Raw genomic sequence first — 18,734 nt, 5'->3', positions numbered from 1 at the left:
TAACTATTTTCTTGGAAATCACGCTGGCCCCGATGAAGAAGTGCAAGTGAGAGGAGACGGCATTCGGTATTTCTCTGTGGTGTCATTTATTGGTGAAGATGAAACTGCGATTCAAGTCCATTACACTATCATGACAAAATGACCACAGCGGGGACTGTCTGATAGTAAAAAGGAACTTTATAATGGATTAAAAGATCTTTGCCTTTAATTCTGAGCTGGTTTTCTTATGGCTGCTAGAGATATACTCTGCCTTAGAAATAAAACCGCACAGGCTGTTCTGATAAACCTGTAGAATTAAGGCACTTTTACCAAAACAGATTTCAAAAGGCAACAAGACAAAACCCAACAATTAAGTGATTTGCATATACCTATATATTAAGTTTTAAGATAACCTAGTTTATATTTAGTTCGCACAAACAAATTAACAAAATATAGCAGCATACAACCTATGAAAAGCTTAAGAAATTTATTAGATGCACAGATAAAGTGCTGTAACAGAGAAACTTGTGTAAATCTTTTTTAAAATAAATAAGGTACAGTTAAACCACCTTTGACTCCTTTTAGCTCCGAAAGAAAAGTCAGCCTAAGTTTTAATGATCTGAATTTTAAGGTCAAGGTGAAATATATCATAACTATAACAGTGGTTGTGATCTATATCGACTATTTGAGTCCCCTGTTCCTCTTGAGGTTTCCCAGAAACAGGAAGGCTATTGCAAAACGTATACATTAGACATAGTTCCTTTTACAGAAACATTTTTGTAATAAAGTGTGGTTGCTCAAATACATGTTAAAATATTTAACAAGGAAACAATTTTCTTCTGATCCAGTCGATCTTTTAAACAAGACAATGTATTTTTTCTACGATGCAGCCCACGGGAGGGAACAGAAGTAAACATCCTCCTTAACTGAAAACTGTTCTGCTTTAAGAACTAAACTATTGCATTATACGAGAGCAAGAAATATCCGTTTGGTGTTATCCCTTTCTCCAAACACACAGCCCAGTGATATACTTATTTTTGCCTTAATCGCAAAGGTCCATTTGTCTTCAGGAAAGACAGACATTAAAAAGAGGTTCCCTCTAAGGCTCTTACTGTAAGATCTTTTACTGCCTTTCCATCTGGGAAAGCTCTTTGACAGCAGGAACTGTCACTGTTGGAGTTTTGGATGCTGCTCGGTTTTTGTGCTCTGGTATTGGTAATTTCAGGCACTTCGGGGCTAACATGGCTGTTTGATTTAAGTCAATGCAATAATATTAGCAATATGTTCAATACTCAGAAGGGTCACCACAGTTTCCTTCATACACTCAGGATTTCAAATTCTTCTTCCAATTCAAATAGCTTGTCAGTAGATTCAATGAGTTCTGCAAAAAAAAAAAAATTAAACAGATTAGAATCTAAAGACATGCCTGATTTTGTTTACTTAAAAACACAAACAAAACCCCCTCTTTTCTGGAAAGTGTCCTTCAAAGTATTTTCTAAGATTAAAAAAAATTGTATATCTGTGCTAGGGATTGTTATGTGGCCTGTTTGGGTAACTGTCTGATGTTCTGTAAGAATAAGGCATTTAATCATGTGGTGATTGCCTGACACTTAGGAAAGCATCGTTATTCCACCTGTGATTATTCTTCTGCTCGCTAATGAGGAAGCTCTGCGGCACAACAGCACTTCCAGTGGGTACTGCACCTGCTCCTGTGGTCGTCACTTCTGGCTTTGTTGGAGGTATGAAAGGAGGCCAGTGTGGCGGGTGCTTCTGGACCAGCTCAAACATCCGTAGACTCTGTTGCTTTAGAATCTCCTGAGGACAGAATACTTTCGTTTTAAAAGATGCCTCAAGAGAACCTTCAAACACAAAAAATGTCTGCTTAATTAATAACATTTTTAATTATGCATGTCTATCAAAAAACAAAGGCTTTATGCAGACATCCAGTGAAAACCTGTTATTTCAAGCACCTGCCGTTACGAATTGCTGCTTCACAGATCTCTCTAATATTTTCCTAGTTGAAAACACACCTGGAAGACAGATCTCTTGAACTGTCCTACAAGTTATCAGTGTGTTATAATTAGCTTTGATATCCATACACCTATAATTTTGTTTACATGTAGCAAACAGACACCAAGAGTGTAGAGCATTTTCTGCTTTTTAAAAGAAAATTACTTGCATGGACCTCTCAGTGTTCAAGTTTTCTGTTGATCAATGGGAACAAAAGACAGATCTATCAGCTCCAAAAAAACCAACAGATTTTGAACAGATTTTGATCAAACAGATTTTGAACCAACAGATTTTGATCAAAACCAACAGGTTTTGATCAGGAGAAACAAGTTATTACTGAAGCCAAATTCCACTCCTCTTCAACCAGGTAAGCTACATCACATCCTGTATTTCAGTTATTTACAAACTGCTCTCCTTAGCTGCCTTTTTTTTTTTTTTTTTTTTTAAAATAAATGCCTTTAAACATTGATGTTCCTTCGCATTCATACTTCTGTGGCTTAGCATACCAACTGCATGCAGAAATGTCCCAAAGTCCTTTTCCTGTGGCACCTTTGTGTGTGCCGCGGTTCAGCAGGATCTGGAAGGACTCGGCACTTACAGAATCAGATGTGTTGTGGTACCAGGGACTAACAGTCGTAATTAGAACACGTAATAATATATCGTCTCAAACAATAAAAAAGGATCAAGAAGCAAATAAATAAATAAATTGCTACAACATGGCAGTTAAAACTTACTTTTAACATTTATTTCTCAGTATGTGACTAAGCTTCAGCCAGTAACATAGCAGTGCTAAAAAATGAAAAACTTTTTAAGGGTATATATTTACACTCATTTTCCAAGTGGCAGCGTTCATGGTTGTCAAAATGCTGAACAAGCTCCGATTAGCAATTGGCTTACCCTGATGCATTAACGCATTCTTCTCTGTGGCTCATTTAATTTGCATGCAGAGAAAGATGTAATGGGAATTTCCATTTTTAAAAAAAAAGTATACATTATTTCATACAGAGCAAATAAAGATAGTATTATTACCTTTTGTACAAGACTACACCAGTTGTCAAAATCACATTCTTCTTTGCAAAAGAAGCCCTAAGGAAAAAAATACATAGTAGTAGTATTAAATAATAACAATATGTCAATAAGTGAAGGATGGAGTGGTATCTTTATGCATTGTTTAAAGCTTTAGAAACATATGTCTCAAGTGACAATCGCCCATAAACCAGCCAAAGGATACTGGCATGGGATCAGGTTTAATGTCTTCAACTACCACAGTATTCTTGTGACACTGGATGACTTCTACAAGCAATTCCATTTAAAGATTTGTACATTATGATATAAAATAAGTTAAGCTTAAGTAAGTAACTTGTCCGGAGCGACCACACATATATGGTAGCGATGGAATAAAATAAGGAAACCTGATTCAGTTCCTAGGTTTGACCTTCAAAATAATTCTTGCAAAAGGTAGATGTTGCTCAGTAAAGAAAATTAATGATCTTGATTCTGCTCAAGGACGTGCATTACTGCCCTGATCAATATATAGAGGTACTATTTTGAAGTAAAGTATACACATCTATTATTTCCTAACACCTACTAAAGCTACTGAAGGGTCCAAATTCATGATCTTCATTCTGTGTGGGGCTTGCTGGCAGTGGAAGCTCTGGTCATCAACTGTGCCATTTTCTTCTGAATCTACAAAACTTTGAGTGGTGTGAGGGTCCAGATAGATCAGCTCATTGCCTGTACGGGTAAAATCCGTATGTTGGTAATAAGCAAGAGACTTCAATAAGCACTTATTCCATCAGACTTGTACAATAGAAATTAGATTATCACCACAGTCAATATCTAGGTTTTCTAGTTAGGGAGTCCCTAAGACAATCGGAAAGTCAGACACAGTATTTCCCACAGGGTGTTCAGTATAACGCTCTATTGTGACCTATTACTGTCGATTTTTTGGTTGGTTTGTTCTACCTTTGTCGCATACTTTCCTTTTTCTATGTGAGGTCCAGTACATTTTTTAAAAATGTCAACTGTTCTAACCCCTAACGTTCCACGGATCAAGAAGTACAGGATGACCACAAATGCAATCTGTAATCCCATTAGGCATTCATTCAGAAATTGGAACAAAGAAGTCTGACTAAAACAGTTCAGGTGTTACAAACGGCAGAACAAAATATTCATAAAATTATGGATCAAACTGAGGTGAAATCTGAAAGACTGAATCTAGTATTAACTATTGCTTTAATTAATAAAGGAAGACATGGGAAAAGGTGAAAAAGATACTGCTATCAGAAAAAGTCTGAAATATGAGAAAATAATTCAAGAAAACTGTGAAAAAAAGAATGAAACGACACCCTTCGTTAGGAAGTATTAATGACTAGGAAAAAATCAGTATTTTAGTAGTAGTGACATTTGACACTTGTCGAATGCTATCAACTATTCTTAGTGTGGTGTTCTTGCTTATATCATTACTTATTTTTACATCAAGCTTTGCTGCTACTTTTCCATGCCTGTAAGGATGATACCACACTGTTCCTGAAGTATTTGAGGTATGTTTCTTATCTACTCTATTCTCATGCTTAAATGGCTTACTATTTCCCCTTCCAAATAAAAAACCACCAACGCATTCTCTTTAGATAATATGCATATTTGGATAAGTTTCTTTTTTCCTTACCTAAAAATCCTATGAAATAATAGGCATTATTTGGTTTCCCTCCTAATGCTCCCAAAGACTGTGGCATCTTAAAGCATTCCTAGGAGTTCAAAGGGAGAAAAATGAAATTGTAGTTGATTTGTTTATTGATATAACAAATGCCTGAACTTATTTCACAATAACAAACAACTCACTGAAAAAACCTTACTTTGAACGCATCAATATATACTGGATTTATGTGATTTATCCCTAGCCGTAGAGGTATAATAAGCAAGAGGGGCTTCCAGCCTGTGCAGAATCCTGCCGTGTTCTTATTTCGGCCAAGAGCACTTCTGTGCAAATGCGCACTGCTGTGGGCCGCGCTGCTGCTCTGGGGAGGGGACCAGCACATTTTCTCTGTGGGAATAAAAATAGAAATCAATGAATGCGCAAAGGAACAGAGAGCAGATCCTCCTCTCAGTCATGAATTAAGCTACTTTGCCAGACGTCTTTATAGAGCTCCTGTTTTCAGACAAAAGGAGCAGGGCATGGAAATCATAACTGTTTAGTAGAAGTCATTCTAGCAGACAGAGTGTGTGCTGGCACATCAGTGAGACACGAGATAAACGACTGGGGGATGAAAATTTAAGACTGAAGTTACATTTACTACTAGCGTCAGTAACACTGTCAAGCTTTGCCCATAAAATGTCAGGGAGATAGAGATGAGAGCATCAGAAACTCTTCAGGGAACTCTTCACTTCCAATGATGTGAACATAAAATAAGCGGAAGTAGGGACTAAAGTAGAAATAGGCTGTGGCTAAATACCACTTGTAAACCCACCTTTCTTACAACTGAAAATTAAGCCCGGCCCCGTGTTTCTCTAGGATCTGCCCCTGGTTTCTCCTTTGCCTGACAAAAGCACATCTCTCTGGCAAACTCTGCATTAAAAACAATTCTCTCTATTTCTACATGCTGCAACTTTATTCCATTTCTGGGGTAGGAGTTTAGATAGTACAGACCACACTCCATCTTCTCCCAAACTGCATGGTACGTAAGCCTACATCGTTCTGTGCTAGCTTTAGTTTTGGACACTCAAACCCGAAGTTTGCTTTTCCTTTATTCCTTTTCTTACGCTGGGAACAAGCAGGGATGGCCCAAAAGTATTTTGTTCATATTTAGATACATTCAGGAAAGTGGAGTCAAATCAAAAACTGTAACCAGAGAACTAATGTTTCACTTACTGATGTCTTCAATGACCACTGTATTGTCCATAGATACATAAACTGCTAATGAATTCCATTCATCAAATAAAGCAAGCTTCCTAGAAAACATTAAGGTAATAATTAATATAAACTAATGAGGACCACGAGGGTAGCTTTTCATTCAGGACAATTAGACAGTTCTTGAGTAAAAAAATTAAATTGTGTCTTTGGAAAAACACGTTTGTTGGATTTTTTTTTTAAGTCTCCATGTAATAAAAAGATAACTTGGAATATTTAATGTTTAATATATTTAGAAAAATAAATACTGAGTGGGACCAGGAAAAGCACACACACTGTACCATGTGAAAACTGTTTTGTCCTTTTGCCAAGTGCAGTGATAGTAACAGCTCAACCGCATAATTAGGTTTATTACTTTTTATTGCATTTAACAGCCTCCGCAATGGGATCCTGCCCGTTGTGCCTGGTATTGTCTAGAGAAGAAAAAAATTCCTGTGCCAGTTTTGCACATTAGTTTTTGCTTAAGAAGTTCCACTAAATTCAGTGGAACTATTTCTGCGCATGTGTGGACAGCAGACTCGGGGCTAGACAGCAGACTTAACAGCTAGATCAGCTAAAGGTTTTCAGCACCCAAAAGTTAGGAGGGAGGCATTATAGCACACAGGTTTCTGTCCACTTGTGTGAAATCCAAAACTCTGGGGAAGGGAGCTACACTCTTAAGCTGCACAGGCAGAGTCAGCTGTCTAAAATAAGCCAGAAAAACCTGTATGTGAGCACGAAGCCTTGAAGAATTTGTAAGTGAAAAGAGCTGGGGGCCAGGGCATGTTTTAGCTCCTCTCTCTCTCCAGAATGTGTGTCTGTCCCAGGGCTGCAAAGAATTGCTGCTGAGCACTCAGGACCTGCAGTCTAGCCTCCACTTGAGATTTGGCACCTCCACCTATCCCCTCAGAAACGGAGCAAAGCCAACTCTTTCAAGTGTGGCTTCTAGACCTGGAGGAGCTGCCCGTGTTTTATACAGCAGCCTTCAGGCAGAACTGCAGCTCAACGAGGAATCGCAGTTCAGTTCCTTCCTTGGCCTGGATGGCTTCACTCTGATGTTTCATACCACCACTCTAATCTGCGTGGTGGCACTCTTGACCTGTCAAAGCTGTGCCACTTTGCGAAAAGGAATACCTATCGCTGGTGCTTACTGGCTAGGGCATGTAGACGGCACAGCAGGAGAGACCTTTTTGCAGGTCTTCCCCAGGCTCTTGGTATATTAAAATTTAAAACTCACCCAATCCCGACTCAGTACCCGCCCACCGGGCTACAGCATCGTGGTCCGCACTGTACTTGTAAACACACGGCGTATATATTCCTGATTTTGAGAGGGAGCCTTTAAAACTGTGTCTTGGGCCTTATCTTGGTCTCTGAGCTTAGCTGCCCCAGGGGAGTACGTTCCGGATGAGCTAATGCGATAAGCTAATGACTTACTTCAGTACTTGAGCAACTGTATTTGGTCCAAACCATTCTCCAATTGATTTCCCCTCTCCAACACCCATCTGCGCTGTTTTTTTAAGGGAAAACACGCACACACAGAGAGTCTGGTCACAATATATGTTAAATAGCATGACTTACTAACATTTTGACACACATTCTAGAGCAATTGCAAACTGTATTTAGCAACAACAATTATTTTCTCAATCTATGCTCCTTTCTATGGACTACGGACTATGACTGCTAGTTCCTTTACAAAAAGTTTCTAAACTGTAATGCGAATTACAAATATCAGTGTCCTTTATTACAAATTACAGCAATAAGCTTCGTGACTGTCTATTTTAATACTACCAACTCTGGTACCCAAGGCTTACATACCTTATCAAGAGCTAGATTCTAGTATGCAGATTTATTTAAGTCTCAGTGAATAACATTTCTGAATTATTATACTTTGTAGCCTTTTACAAGCATTTTTACTTATATATGAATATATACGTTGTCTTCATAATGACCTCTTTAAAATTTTGCATGAACATATTTCAAATTAGAAAGTTTCAACACAGTAGGAATTTCAGTGGAAAAGAAAAAATTTGATGTGTGTTCTTACCCATTTGGTGGATGGAATAACAGCAATCTTTTCTGTCTAGAAAGCACCGTAAGATTCTATGATATTCTTCTGGTTGTTTTTTGTGTTTTTCCCATTGCCAATCTTACAGGAAAAAAGTTATACAGATTAAAAAATAATAACGCTTCCATTGTCCTGATCAATTTTCTAGATAGTAGCAAGCCATACAATGAGATGTTAGAAGACTAATATACAATTCATCTCTAATTTTTACATTTTGTTTAGAGTTTCTATAAGTCACAACTTGTCATTTATTATCAAGCTGTCCTTTATCATCACAGGCATTGTGAAAATGGAAAAATAAAATAAAAATGTCAACTGCAAATATATTCTGAGTCATCACTGCTGAGAATTGATAGCTACTGCTGTACGTGAGCTTCCAAGATTGTTTAAAGCTATACGCTGTTTAGATTTTGTTAAGATTTGTAAGCATCTGTCAGATAATGATATAAGATCCATAAAGCAAAGTCCAGACACAGCGCTGGCCCTCTCCCACAGCAAAATCCAAAACACAGCTTTGCCATGTACGCTCTTGCTTCTAACGTAAGGCAGTTACCTCCCGTTTAGTGACAGAGAAGCGCATACACAGGGCTGACACTGTGAAGTAGCTACATATTACGAGTTCATATTCTAATTTGTCTCGGGTAATTTGTTTGCCTACTCCTTCAGTTAAATCTTTGCACCTCCGTTCTGCGGATTCAGTTATTCAAGTGGATAAATCCTTCTGTGGATTCAGTTATTAAAATAGATAAATCCACAAAGCCGCCGTAGAAACCACAGCACAACAGGATAAGGAGTACAGACCTAACCGTAATAATGTAATTGATACAGCAGCTACACACAGACCAGACCTATGATACTTACCTGTGATCCTGGGATGTGAGGTGTCGAAACAGGCTTAAGGGCTTGCACTAATGGGTTCTGCTGTGGGCTTTGGACCTCAGGCTGGTGACGGGTGAGTGGCCTGTGAAGGACTTTGTATGATGTCTACCACTATGTCACTGTTCACACAGTCACTGTGTGCGAACATTTGGAGGCTATGTAAGCAATGAAGAGAAGGGTAAGAACTTAGACCCATGGCGGCAGGTTTTCCCTTGGCCTCAAAAAGATTTATAAAATAATGGCAATGGGATTCCCTATTTGTCCTCCCTCTATTTCTATTTCTCTGATTAAGGCTGGCATGATTTCACCCTGTCAGACAAGAATAATTCACTACTACCTTCTATCAGGGCATCAAAGAAAGTTTCATTAATAAATTTAGGTTTTGTGCTTTTATGGAAAACAACGACAAAAATTAAACCGTCTCCAAACAACACAAAAGTTCACTCACCTCTTCCTAAATGTCTGCAGATCAGTGCTTGTGCCAGCATCATCTGCCCACATCGCAGCATACACCCCCAGCCAGCATCAGACGAAGGACCAGTGCCTCCTGTTAAAAAAGTTCATTACAATCAATAATTGGGGGCTTTAAATTGAGTTCAGCGCCAGAGAGAAAATTTTGGAGTTAAAATCTCTAACAACTGTCCTATGGATAAAAGGCACTGAGCAAGACCTTTTCTTTCCATATTGCTGGTCTGACTTTACTGCTGGCTCTACAAACATAAAGACCTGATCATATGCAGGTACAAGTAAACACAGTTTTTAATAGGTTTAATATTTTCTTTGCATAAACAGTTAAAATGATGCTCAGAATGTTCTAATACTGTAAAAATAATTTTTCAGTCCGTGATAACATCACTAATCCTGCTATCTAATTTATAACAAGGCAGCTGGTCCACTGCGTACTCACCAATAGGCGAAAACTTTCTTCTATACGTAAACCAGAGACGAGCACTTATATCCAACAATAACTTAGATTTGTCTGGAATATTTTTAAGAGGAAAGAAATTATTAAAACGAACTTTTAAGACTAAAAAATTCTAATTTTCCCTGTACAATCAATATGTAGAGTGCATGGAAGACTCCTGTTAGCTTTTACATATAAGACCCTTAATACTTAAAACATTTTCTAGCCGTTTAAACACGGAGAGCTTTTGTAGACTGCTAATTAAAGTTAACTTATTAAGGATGAAATAATTATTAGCCAATCTATGCCCAGCTTGAATGAAACAACTATGGAGAACTATGTCCTCAGGAAAGAACTGGTAAGGTAAGTTAAGAAAGGTAAAGAATTTCTACATGCAAACCAACATGGAATTATGCATTACCTCCAAACCCAATACAAAGTCATTTTAAGAAAATGTTAATAATATTAAATTTAATTAAATCTCTTTTTTTTTTTTAAATGCATGCACTTACAGAATTCTCCCAAAGGCTCTGAAGAATTCTTAAGAACTGTATTTGCTGCACTTTCTCTGAGCCATGGCCCAGACTGACTGGTCTTTTCAAGGGATCCTTCAGCCGATCAAGGCTGTATGCGGTACCCTCGGCTGTCCTGAACACCGTGCCTGCACTGATGGCCGCTGCCTTTGACATGTAACACAGGAGGATGCCCCTGTCTGCTCCCCAGGGAGCAAAGCTCATTTCTGAAATCTTATTTTTATATGATATATAAATACATCACTCTGCTATGACTTTTAGGTCATATATTTATTTTCATCAAAATACAGTACATGCCCTAGATTAATTGTATTATTATTACTATTATTCTTCTTCTTTTGAAATATCATTTTAATTACAAATAACAGGCTGCAGACAGCATCCCTCAAGGGAAAATAACATCAGTAATACTGAACATTCCCCAAAAGTATTTATCTATTTCTGAGGCATTTGATGTTGAGAAGTGACCAGCCTCATACCTGACTAGCCTCTGCTACAAGTACAATCTCTTTGCATGAATTATGGTAGAAAGTACATTGGTAAACTTCTGGTTTCATTTTAGGATGAATACCACTGCTTATAGTTAGTTTCTTGTTGATTGAGAAAAATAAACTTCTCTCATGAGACATTCAGAGAACACAAGGAAATCAGGAGCTGCTGCTGCATGTGACCCTATGAATGCTCTACAGATTTTACAGATGAATTTTCCTTCTAAAGATACCTGTGTTTAGGTGGTGTTGCCTTCCTAGAATCCAGACTGGCTCATCAGTTTCTGGAAATTCTTCTAAGTAGTCTGACAAAATAGTGATCTGGTTTTCATACCTAGATAAAACTGAACAGGAATACACAAAATTCAAACTCCATTTTGTCCCTTTGTTCTTTTATGCACAGCTTTGAGTTCTTACACTGAACTAGTTGCAGCTAGTCTTTGCAGTCTTTGGGTCTTCTGAATCGTGCTGCCAGCTGCATTTAGTTTTTTCCTTTAACAAGCTGTTCTGACACTGAAATATCCAATGTCTTGGCTGGTTTTTATTTTGATCCTCAGCGAGTGCTGAGAGAGTAACATGGCTGACACCTTGATTATAAGCAGTCTGACTGAAGTCAGTAGCAGGAGTTCAGCATCACTGCAGTGAGGGTAAGATTTGACTCAGGAAATGGGGAAAGGGAAAAACAATTTAGGCACCACAGCATATGTGCCCATGCTCGATCTTAAATATACAAATACCGCCACTCAGAGCGATTACGTCCTTGTGCTTAATGGGAAGCATGTGAAAAGTGTTAGCAAGACTGGGTTTTACTTTCCTAACTGGAGATCTGAAACACTTCAAAATAAAAGATGTATTCATGTTATTATTCAACGCTAGACCTATCTACTGTAAAATAACAAATGATAATTAATACTACTTAAAGGAGACCATTCAATCAATTTTCAGATAATTAATTAAAGCAGGGTTTGTTGGAAGAGGAAAACAGGCCTTCAAGTGTAAAAATGAATGTAAAATCATTTCTTTTACATACCAATCTTAGGGAATATACTGCTAAAAAATCAGTTGAAAGTGAAAGCAAACACAACTATATTTTACTCTTCAAGTGCACATATACACAGTATAAAGAATGAATAATCATCAGGTAAATGTAGAAAAAAACAAAACTATTTCATGTGAAAATATACATTATAGCAATCAGAAGTGAACCTGAGCTACACCACCCTCTGATTCGAGCACCCAGGGCCAGTGCTACCAAGCACTGAAGATACACCTCTGCAAGTCAGCGCGGGCAGTCGTTAAAAAATGTGAATAAACTTCTTTCTTAAGACTGTATGCAGAGCAAAAGAACCTCTTACACCGTGCTCTGTCTTCTCCGTCAGAAAACTCATCACTCACTGCACTTACAGAGCAAACAGTCTCCTTCTGAGCCCAAAGACTTAAAAGACTCACCCCTCGAAATCCAGCAGGAGGGAGCCGCGTCCCCCCTTGGCGGCCATGCCTCTCCCCCGCTGCCGTATGACATCTCAGACCATCCGGGACAGAACTGCCGGGGTCTCCCGTTTCTCTCCTGCGCAGCCCTGACCTCCGACCCCCAGAGCCCGGCAGACGCTCCCCGCAGAGCGCCGCGGCAGCCTCCCGCCTCCCGCCGCGGCGAAGCTGGCAGCGGCGGCTGGCGGCGACACCGGCCTCAGGCCGCCCCGAGCCCCGGCACAGCCCCCCGCCAGAAGCCGCTCTGCCCCCCGCCCCCCGCCCCCGGGAGAGGCCGCGGCGCCCCGTCCCTCCCCGCCAGGCAAACCCCTCATGACGGAAAGCACCGACACCCCCCCCCCCCCCGCCTCGCCTCGCCTCGCCTCGCCTCGCCTCGCCTCGCCTCGCCCCTCAGCCCGCGGGCGCCTCCCGCCGCGGCGCGGCCCCGCTGGCGGCCCCTGAGGCGCGCGGGCCGCCGGCCTGGCCCCTCACCGCCGCCAGCGCCCCTGCCCGCCAACCGCCGCCCCAAAGGCCGGGCCCGCGCCCCGCTCCCCCTCCGCGGCTCCGCGCTGCCGCCGCCGGCCCTCACCTGACTCCATTCTCCCGCTGTCACCATCCTCCTCCTCGCCCCGACACGGAGGCACAACACGGCCGCGGCGCGGGGCGCCCTGGGAGGTGTAGTCCCGCCGGCCGGCGGCAGTGCATCGCCTGCCTCCCGTTGGACTACAAATCCCAGCAACCCTCGCGGCCCGAGGGGTGAGAGGAGAAGGCCGGTAGGTGCGATTGGCTGGACTGGCCCCGGCGCCCCTCTGATTGGCCGGCGCGGGGGCCGAAGCACCGCCCCTGCCGGCGGGGGGAGGTGGCGAGGCGCTGGTTAGCATGGGGGATGCGGTGTCCGACGTGGGGGTCTGCAACCTGGCCTACGCCGGGCGCCTGGAGGAGCTGCGGGCCCAGCTGCTGCGCGACAGGGCCCTGGCCACCAAGGCCGACCAGGTCAGCCGGCTGCGGCCTGCTCCCTGCCCGCCGGGGCGAGAGCGGGCGGCCTGTGGGGCTGCTCCGCGCGGGGCGGCTCCTGTCAGCCGCCTCCCCGCTCCCCACCTTCCCGCCGCCCGCTCACCGCCGCTCCCTCCCTCCCTCAGGACAACCGGACCGCGCTGCACTGGGCCTGCTCGGCGGGACACACAGACGTCGCCGACCTCCTCCTCGGCCTCGGCGTGCCTGTGAACGACAAGGACGATGTGAGTGTCGCAGCCCTCCCGGGACCCCCCCACCCCTGTGAGGGGCTGGCCTGGGGCGCGGGGCTGCTGCCGGGAGGCTGAGGAACTGCGTGGGGAATTTGGTGAGGCAGTTTCTGTTCGGCCCCTTTGCCCTCATGGTTTCAGCCGGGGAAGTGGCCCGGTGGTGGTGGCGCTGGGGGCAGCTCCCGTGGCGGCTGGCGCTGGTCGCTTCCTTCCTTTTCTCCCTTCTCCCGCCGGTTGGTACCCAGCGCGGTTTCTGGGAGGTTTTAAAAAGCGCATGCTGCTGTGTGTGCGCTGGAAAGGAAAGTGAAGTATCTCACTGTTTATGTGGAAGAGCGGGTTAATGAGACTTGATGAGTCTTGCTTATTGTCAAGGAATTTTAGGAGAACTCTTCTTATGAACAAAGCTGCAAAACTAGGGGAGTTTGGGTTGTTGTCGGGGGTTTTCATGTTATCTTTATCTCGATGTGATCCTCTTAAATATGTTGTGCCAAATCGTGAGGTACCCTGAAGATTCCCCATTATTGGGGAAGGCGTTATAGGTAGGTGACAGATTCAGAGATTTCACAATTGCAAAGAAGATGGTCTGTTACTGTTCTAGAGGAAGAGCTGAAATAATTACATCCATTATTAAGCATCCTAAAGACCATCCTTAAAGAAGAAAATGTTGTCCCATTAGTTTAATTAGAGAGTAGGATGTAGAAAAGATTGCAGAAACTTTTGGAAATCCTTTTCTGCCACTCTTATTTGTTCTTAAAAAAAGCGCTACTGCTAATTCTGCAGCAGCAAAGTGCCCTGCAAGATACCATGCATAACTGCATAACAGAAGTGATTTCTTCGTTTAACTGGCAGCTTGTGTCAGGTACTGAATGCAGGCATGTGAGAGGACGTGCAACTTGTCTCTCGAGTGATAATTAATTATGTTTAGCTTTACAGTTATAAGAATATGTGCAGTACGACTAATGAGTAACCAAGTCTGTATTGGGGTTACGCTTTGTCATGTTTTTTGCCTGAAACTCCTGGTTTGAATAATGTGGTTTTTTTGTTGCCTCTGTAGGCTGGTTGGACTCCCTTACATATTGCTGCTTCGGCAGGCCGTGATGAAATTGTGAAAGCCCTCATTGCCAAGGGTGCTCATGTAAACGCTGTCAATCAGAACGGCTGTACACCCCTGCATTATGCAGCCTCCAAAAATAAGCAGGAGGTATGTTTGCCAATGCTACTGGAGTGGTGTTGCTTTTGGAAGAAGTGTTCAGTTATCTTAACTTTTCCTCTTTCATCCCCTCTCCTTTCTCTTTCTACATATTCAGATTGCAATCATGCTTTTAGAGAACGGAGCTGATCCAGATGCAACAGATCATTTTGAATCCACCCCATTACACAGAGCAGCAGCCAAAGGAAACCTAAAAATGGTACAGATCCTTCTGCAGCACAATGCGTCTGTTAATATACGGGACTCTGAAGGGAATACTCCTCTGTAAGTAATTTTTTATTTTTATTTTGCTTAATATTGCATAATCTCTGTGAAGTGAAACTCCATTACTTCAGTTTCTTTTTTTAATTTCTTGTTGCCTCAAAATACTCCCTTGCTTCACACCCCTATGTAATTAAAAAGGATTTGAGAAAATCATACTTAGTATTTTGCCTAAATGTGTCTGTATATACATACTTTAATTTGTGTTACTACATCTACTTAAAAAGTGTAGAATACCTTTTGTAATAATTTGGAATATATTCAGTTGCCACTAGAGGGTAGAAAGCGAACTAATGACATCAAAGTCGGAGGAAACTGGTCTTGCAGGCTGGCCTACTCTGTCCTGCCAAGCAAGAACTAATTCTGGAAGCTTTTCTTCAAGTCTCTAAGGAAAATGAGTTGCAATTTAAGTACAGTCAGTCCAGTGGTTGATATTACCTTAGAGATCAATTTGAATCTGTAAGGGTAAAACCTTAGCTGCTTTGAAGTTGGTGGCAAAACTCTGCATTGTCTACAGTGGAATCAAGATTTTGCCATGAGTAAGATCAAGCAGTGTGTTTAGCTATACATAAAACCCAGTATTGTCCTGGAACACACATATTTATTCTCAAGATACTATGCCAAATGGAAAAAAGCATTTGCTGCATTTGTAGTAACTCTTTACTTCAGATTATTTTTAAGCATTGTACGATTCAAGTAGAGATTACCATTTTCTAATTTCACTGTGGATTATGTGTTCCTTAGCTTTGCTGACTGCAGAGCCAAATCCTAATCTAAAGAAGTGTCTTAATGTCGCGAGGACAATAGCAGGAGTAAAGTTCTTGAGTTGCTTAATGACAACAGAGTGACTGGACAGCAAGCTTTGGAATCCGTGTAGGTAGTTGGTTACGTGTGGTTTTGTTGTTCTAGTATGTATCTCCCCCCCAACATTCACACTGTCATTTTGACAAGGCATAATTATTGCTCTTTGCAAGCTTGGACTGTTTAATAGTGGCTGTGGGTTTCTTGTGCTTATTACAGTCATTTAGCCTGCGATGAAGAGAGAGTGGAGGAGGCAAAGCTGCTGGTGTCTCACGGTGCAAGTATTCACATTGAGAATAAAGAAGAACTGACCCCACTGAAAGTGGCAAAAGGTGGCCTGGGAGCCATACTTAAAAGAATGGTGGAAGGCTAGTGGGGACTTCTGACTTGAGTCTCTTTCCTGTTGCACGTGTATTTAAGATTGCAAACTTCGTATTTTGATAGTTCAACTAGGATATCATGTATGGGCATCAGCATGGTGATAAAATGTGTATCTCTAGCTTTCCTTCAAGTGCAGTGCCAAAACAACTGTTTATACTTCCTGTTAATTAAACAGTTCACAGATTTTAAAGTATTTTTCAATATCTTGCAGTTTTCTTTCCGTTTACAGTATGATCTGTATAAATGCGGTCATTCCTTCTGTTTCAGAACCTAGTTTAGGATTATTTCTTTCAAGCAACAGGACCAAAAGTGCTTTAACAATTTAAAGTCAATTTTATTTTGGAAGCTTATTCCAGAGTCTTTGTTTTTTCCCTTAGCCTTTGTGATTTGTGTGTGGTTTTTTGTTTGGTTTTTGTGGGTACTGATTCTCTTCCTTCAGATGATTCTGCGCTACACCTCTCCCTTTGTAGAATGCAGTTTGCTCAGTTACATAGATAATTGTATCCATTTTTACTCTTCTTAGTCTATTCAAGTGAGCTCTGAGTGTTTAAAGCTTTTCTGTTGTAATCTATTGTTATCCTGTTTCTTTGAATCTTTAAATATATGTATTTGATGAAGTGCACTGGACTGCTTGCAGAGTGCAGGTGCAGTTTCAGGGTTACCTCTGCAAATATTCTATTATATAATGGGTGGCTCTGGATACTTCTCTGGGGTGTACTTCGAATCTAATTTTATTTCCTCTTGCTCCCTCTGTAGATTTCTTTTTTTTTTCCTGTCCTGTTTGACTCACATTACGTAGCACTGACGCTTGCAGTTTACCATCTTATTTTGTAACAGAAGCCTGGTTTAATCTCTGGTATTAAGTTATTAGAAGGCAGAGCTAATGAGACTGAGTCTGAAAAGTGACCTGTTCTGATGTTGGTAAGATCGCTTTTGGCACTAGTGGGATAGATTTCCCCTTTCTGAACAAACAATGCTGATGAAATTCTGTGAAATAAAGAACTTTCCTAAACAGCAGTCTTTGGTGTTATAAAATTTTATTAAACTTACACGTAACAAAAACAATATTTTCTAAATAGCTTGTACGCTTGGGATGTGAACAACAAGTCAGATGAAACCCTGCCATCCATTGCACAGTATGGAAATAGAACACGTTTGTTCTTCAGCCACGAGGAAAGGTTGAAATGGATGATGACAGTTTCTACAGTTTGACTTGTAGGGATTAAGGTAATGCAATTCATTTTAATAAGCAAGACAGAAACTTACAACCAAACAAATATCTTCACCAAGTACTTTAAGTCTATCCTAGAAAACAAAATGCGGGTTAAATTTCACTGAGGGTACCTACTGAGAGCAGAAGGGATAACTTGCCTGTACAGTAAGGTCTGGCCATGCAGACCTTGCTTGAAAGAGGAATCTGACTAAGTGTTTCTTATATATTGTGTAGGCACCGCTGAAAACTTGAATTGAGAAAAGCTAAAGTTAGAATTCTGTGTTCATCCTTGATCTTTGGATAGCAAAAAAACCCTGCCACAGCTCTGCAGCTTTGTAAATCCACTTCCCTAGGAGATGGTGGCTTGAATGTTGGCTTAACCAGATACTTCTGGTTTCCATATGAATGATCCCTACTCCCTCAGGAGAAGATAAACGGACATGCAGCAAAGACTGTCAGAACATCTGAGGCAAATTCTGAAAAATGTTTCTGCATCCTGCATAGCTCTGCAGGGTTTTTGAGCTACATGCCGTGGATCAATCCCTAATTTGGCTTGTGCTTTGCCAAGAGCATCAGTGGAAAGCTACAAACAGTGTCCTATCCTTTTTAATGAACTATTTTACGTGAGAGAAACTTCATATTGAGAACAAACATCTGCCAGAAGGCTTACAAAAATATCTCAATATGTTAAGGAACTCCAAATAAATGTTATTTTCCTTACTTTCCGTCCTCCTCACCCTCAGCAATCTGTTTTGCTTCTTATTTTTGCTTTTTGGTTTTTTTTTTTAAATACTATCTGTTATGCACTGGTGGTTAGTAGTATGAGAGGAATTATTAGTCTAGAACTTCTGTTCAATTGTTCTTTCTTTTTATATAAAAACATTAACATAACTTGAGCAATTTCTACTTTTTTAGCAAATGTTAAGACCTGTGATGTTCTAGGAAGATTGTATTAGCTATAGAAGGTAATTACAACTTCACCAGCATAAGCTTCTATCTTACTGTAGCAAGTTATACAAGGAATACATGCAGAGAAATTTGTGGAGGTGAGATTAAGGAAAGATTATAACATTATGATAATGACCACATCATATATTCCCCCCTTCAATCACGATAGTGCTGTTGCAGAGATGTGAAAGTTGGAAAGCGGTTGCAGTAAGAAAAATGTAACTAAGACACATATATAGGAGATGACCTTAGAAGAACTAATACAACTACAGCAGTGTCGTAAAGAGAGTTGTTTATATTTTCCTATGCAGGGCAAGAGTAAAAGAATGCCTGGGAATGTCAGAGAAGAAATTATTTAAAATTAATGCCACCGTCAGCCGAGTTGTGGGCTCCTTTGGACCATTAATTGATTTGAATTACCTCATTAGGAAACACCTTTGGTAAGAAATAGCACCCAGACAGGAGTAG

At 41.0% G+C, this 18,734-nt stretch overlaps 3 protein-coding genes across 7 annotated transcripts in view; 2 read left to right on the top strand and 1 right to left on the bottom strand.

Moving 5' to 3' along the window:
• Positions 1-62: 62 nt before the first annotated feature.
• On the bottom strand, positions 63-12,908 carry ATG4A (autophagy related 4A cysteine peptidase). Of its 4 annotated transcripts, none has more exons than XM_075162419.1 (13): positions 12,801-12,908; positions 10,978-11,088; positions 9,727-9,798; positions 9,268-9,366; positions 7,920-8,021; positions 7,310-7,382; positions 5,858-5,937; positions 4,845-5,032; positions 4,658-4,736; positions 3,578-3,723; positions 3,019-3,075; positions 1,683-1,794; positions 63-1,360 (listed from the first exon to the last, which is right to left on the bottom strand). In XM_075162419.1, the coding sequence occupies exons 1-13, from the start codon at positions 12,808-12,810 to the stop codon at positions 1,296-1,298; spliced, it is 1,194 nt and encodes a 397-aa protein (XP_075018520.1). In that variant the 5' UTR covers positions 12,811-12,908; the 3' UTR covers positions 63-1,295. The 4 variants fall into 4 exon arrangements, 3 of the variants coding, with proteins under 3 accessions (XP_075018520.1, XP_075018522.1, XP_075018521.1); XM_075162421.1 differs by lacking the exon at positions 12,801-12,908 and adding an exon at positions 10,236-10,469 and having other exon boundaries at positions 1,613-1,794; positions 10,978-11,062; XR_012675606.1 differs by lacking the exon at positions 63-1,360 and adding an exon at positions 2,496-2,615 and having other exon boundaries at positions 1,720-1,794.
• Positions 12,909-12,967: 59 nt separating this feature from the next.
• On the top strand, positions 12,968-16,306 carry PSMD10 (proteasome 26S subunit, non-ATPase 10). 2 transcript variants are annotated; one of them, XR_012675602.1, is made up of 6 exons: positions 12,977-13,204; positions 13,351-13,449; positions 14,507-14,653; positions 14,760-14,926; positions 15,668-15,796; positions 15,944-16,306. XR_012675602.1 is itself a non-coding variant. In XM_075162405.1 (5 exons), the coding sequence occupies exons 1-5, from the start codon at positions 13,091-13,093 to the stop codon at positions 16,095-16,097; spliced, it is 681 nt and encodes a 226-aa protein (XP_075018506.1). In that variant the 5' UTR covers positions 12,968-13,090; the 3' UTR covers positions 16,098-16,306. The 2 variants fall into 2 exon arrangements, 1 of the variants encoding a protein (XP_075018506.1); XM_075162405.1 differs by lacking the exon at positions 15,668-15,796 and having other exon boundaries at positions 12,968-13,204.
• An 894-nt stretch (positions 16,307-17,200) lies between these two features.
• Positions 17,201-18,734, top strand: part of LOC142087786 (synaptotagmin-like protein 2) — an 82,699-nt gene continuing 81,165 nt past the window's right edge. The window contains exon 1 of the mRNA XM_075162399.1: positions 17,201-18,706. The gene's annotated coding sequence lies outside the window, so the exon portion shown is untranslated. The remainder of the gene's footprint in view (positions 18,707-18,734) is intronic.

The sequence above is a fragment of the Calonectris borealis genome, chromosome 13 (assembly GCF_964195595.1).
Source record: "Calonectris borealis chromosome 13, bCalBor7.hap1.2, whole genome shotgun sequence".
Classification (NCBI taxonomy): Eukaryota; Metazoa; Chordata; class Aves; order Procellariiformes; family Procellariidae; genus Calonectris; species Calonectris borealis.
Note: the sequence above shows the minus strand (reverse complement) of the source record. Positions and strands in the feature narration are given on the sequence as shown.

Coding starts and splice junctions, on each gene's coding strand:
- PSMD10 (XM_075162405.1), top strand. CDS start 13,091: ATGGGGGATGCGGTGTCCGACGTGGGGGTCTGCAACCTGGCCTACGCC. Junction 13,205..13,350: donor TGGCCACCAAGGCCGACCAG/GTCAGCCGGCTG, acceptor TCCCTCCCTCAG/GACAACCGGACCGCGCTGCA. Junction 14,927..15,943: donor TCTGAAGGGAATACTCCTCT/GTAAGTAATTTT, acceptor TGCTTATTACAG/TCATTTAGCCTGCGATGAAG.
- ATG4A (XM_075162419.1), bottom strand. Junction 4,737..4,844: donor TATATATTGATGCGTTCAAA/GTAAGGTTTTTT, acceptor TTGAACTCCTAG/GAATGCTTTAAGATGCCACA. Junction 3,076..3,577: donor TGGACCCTTCAGTAGCTTTA/GTAGGTGTTAGG, acceptor TTTTTTCCTTAG/GGCTTCTTTTGCAAAGAAGA.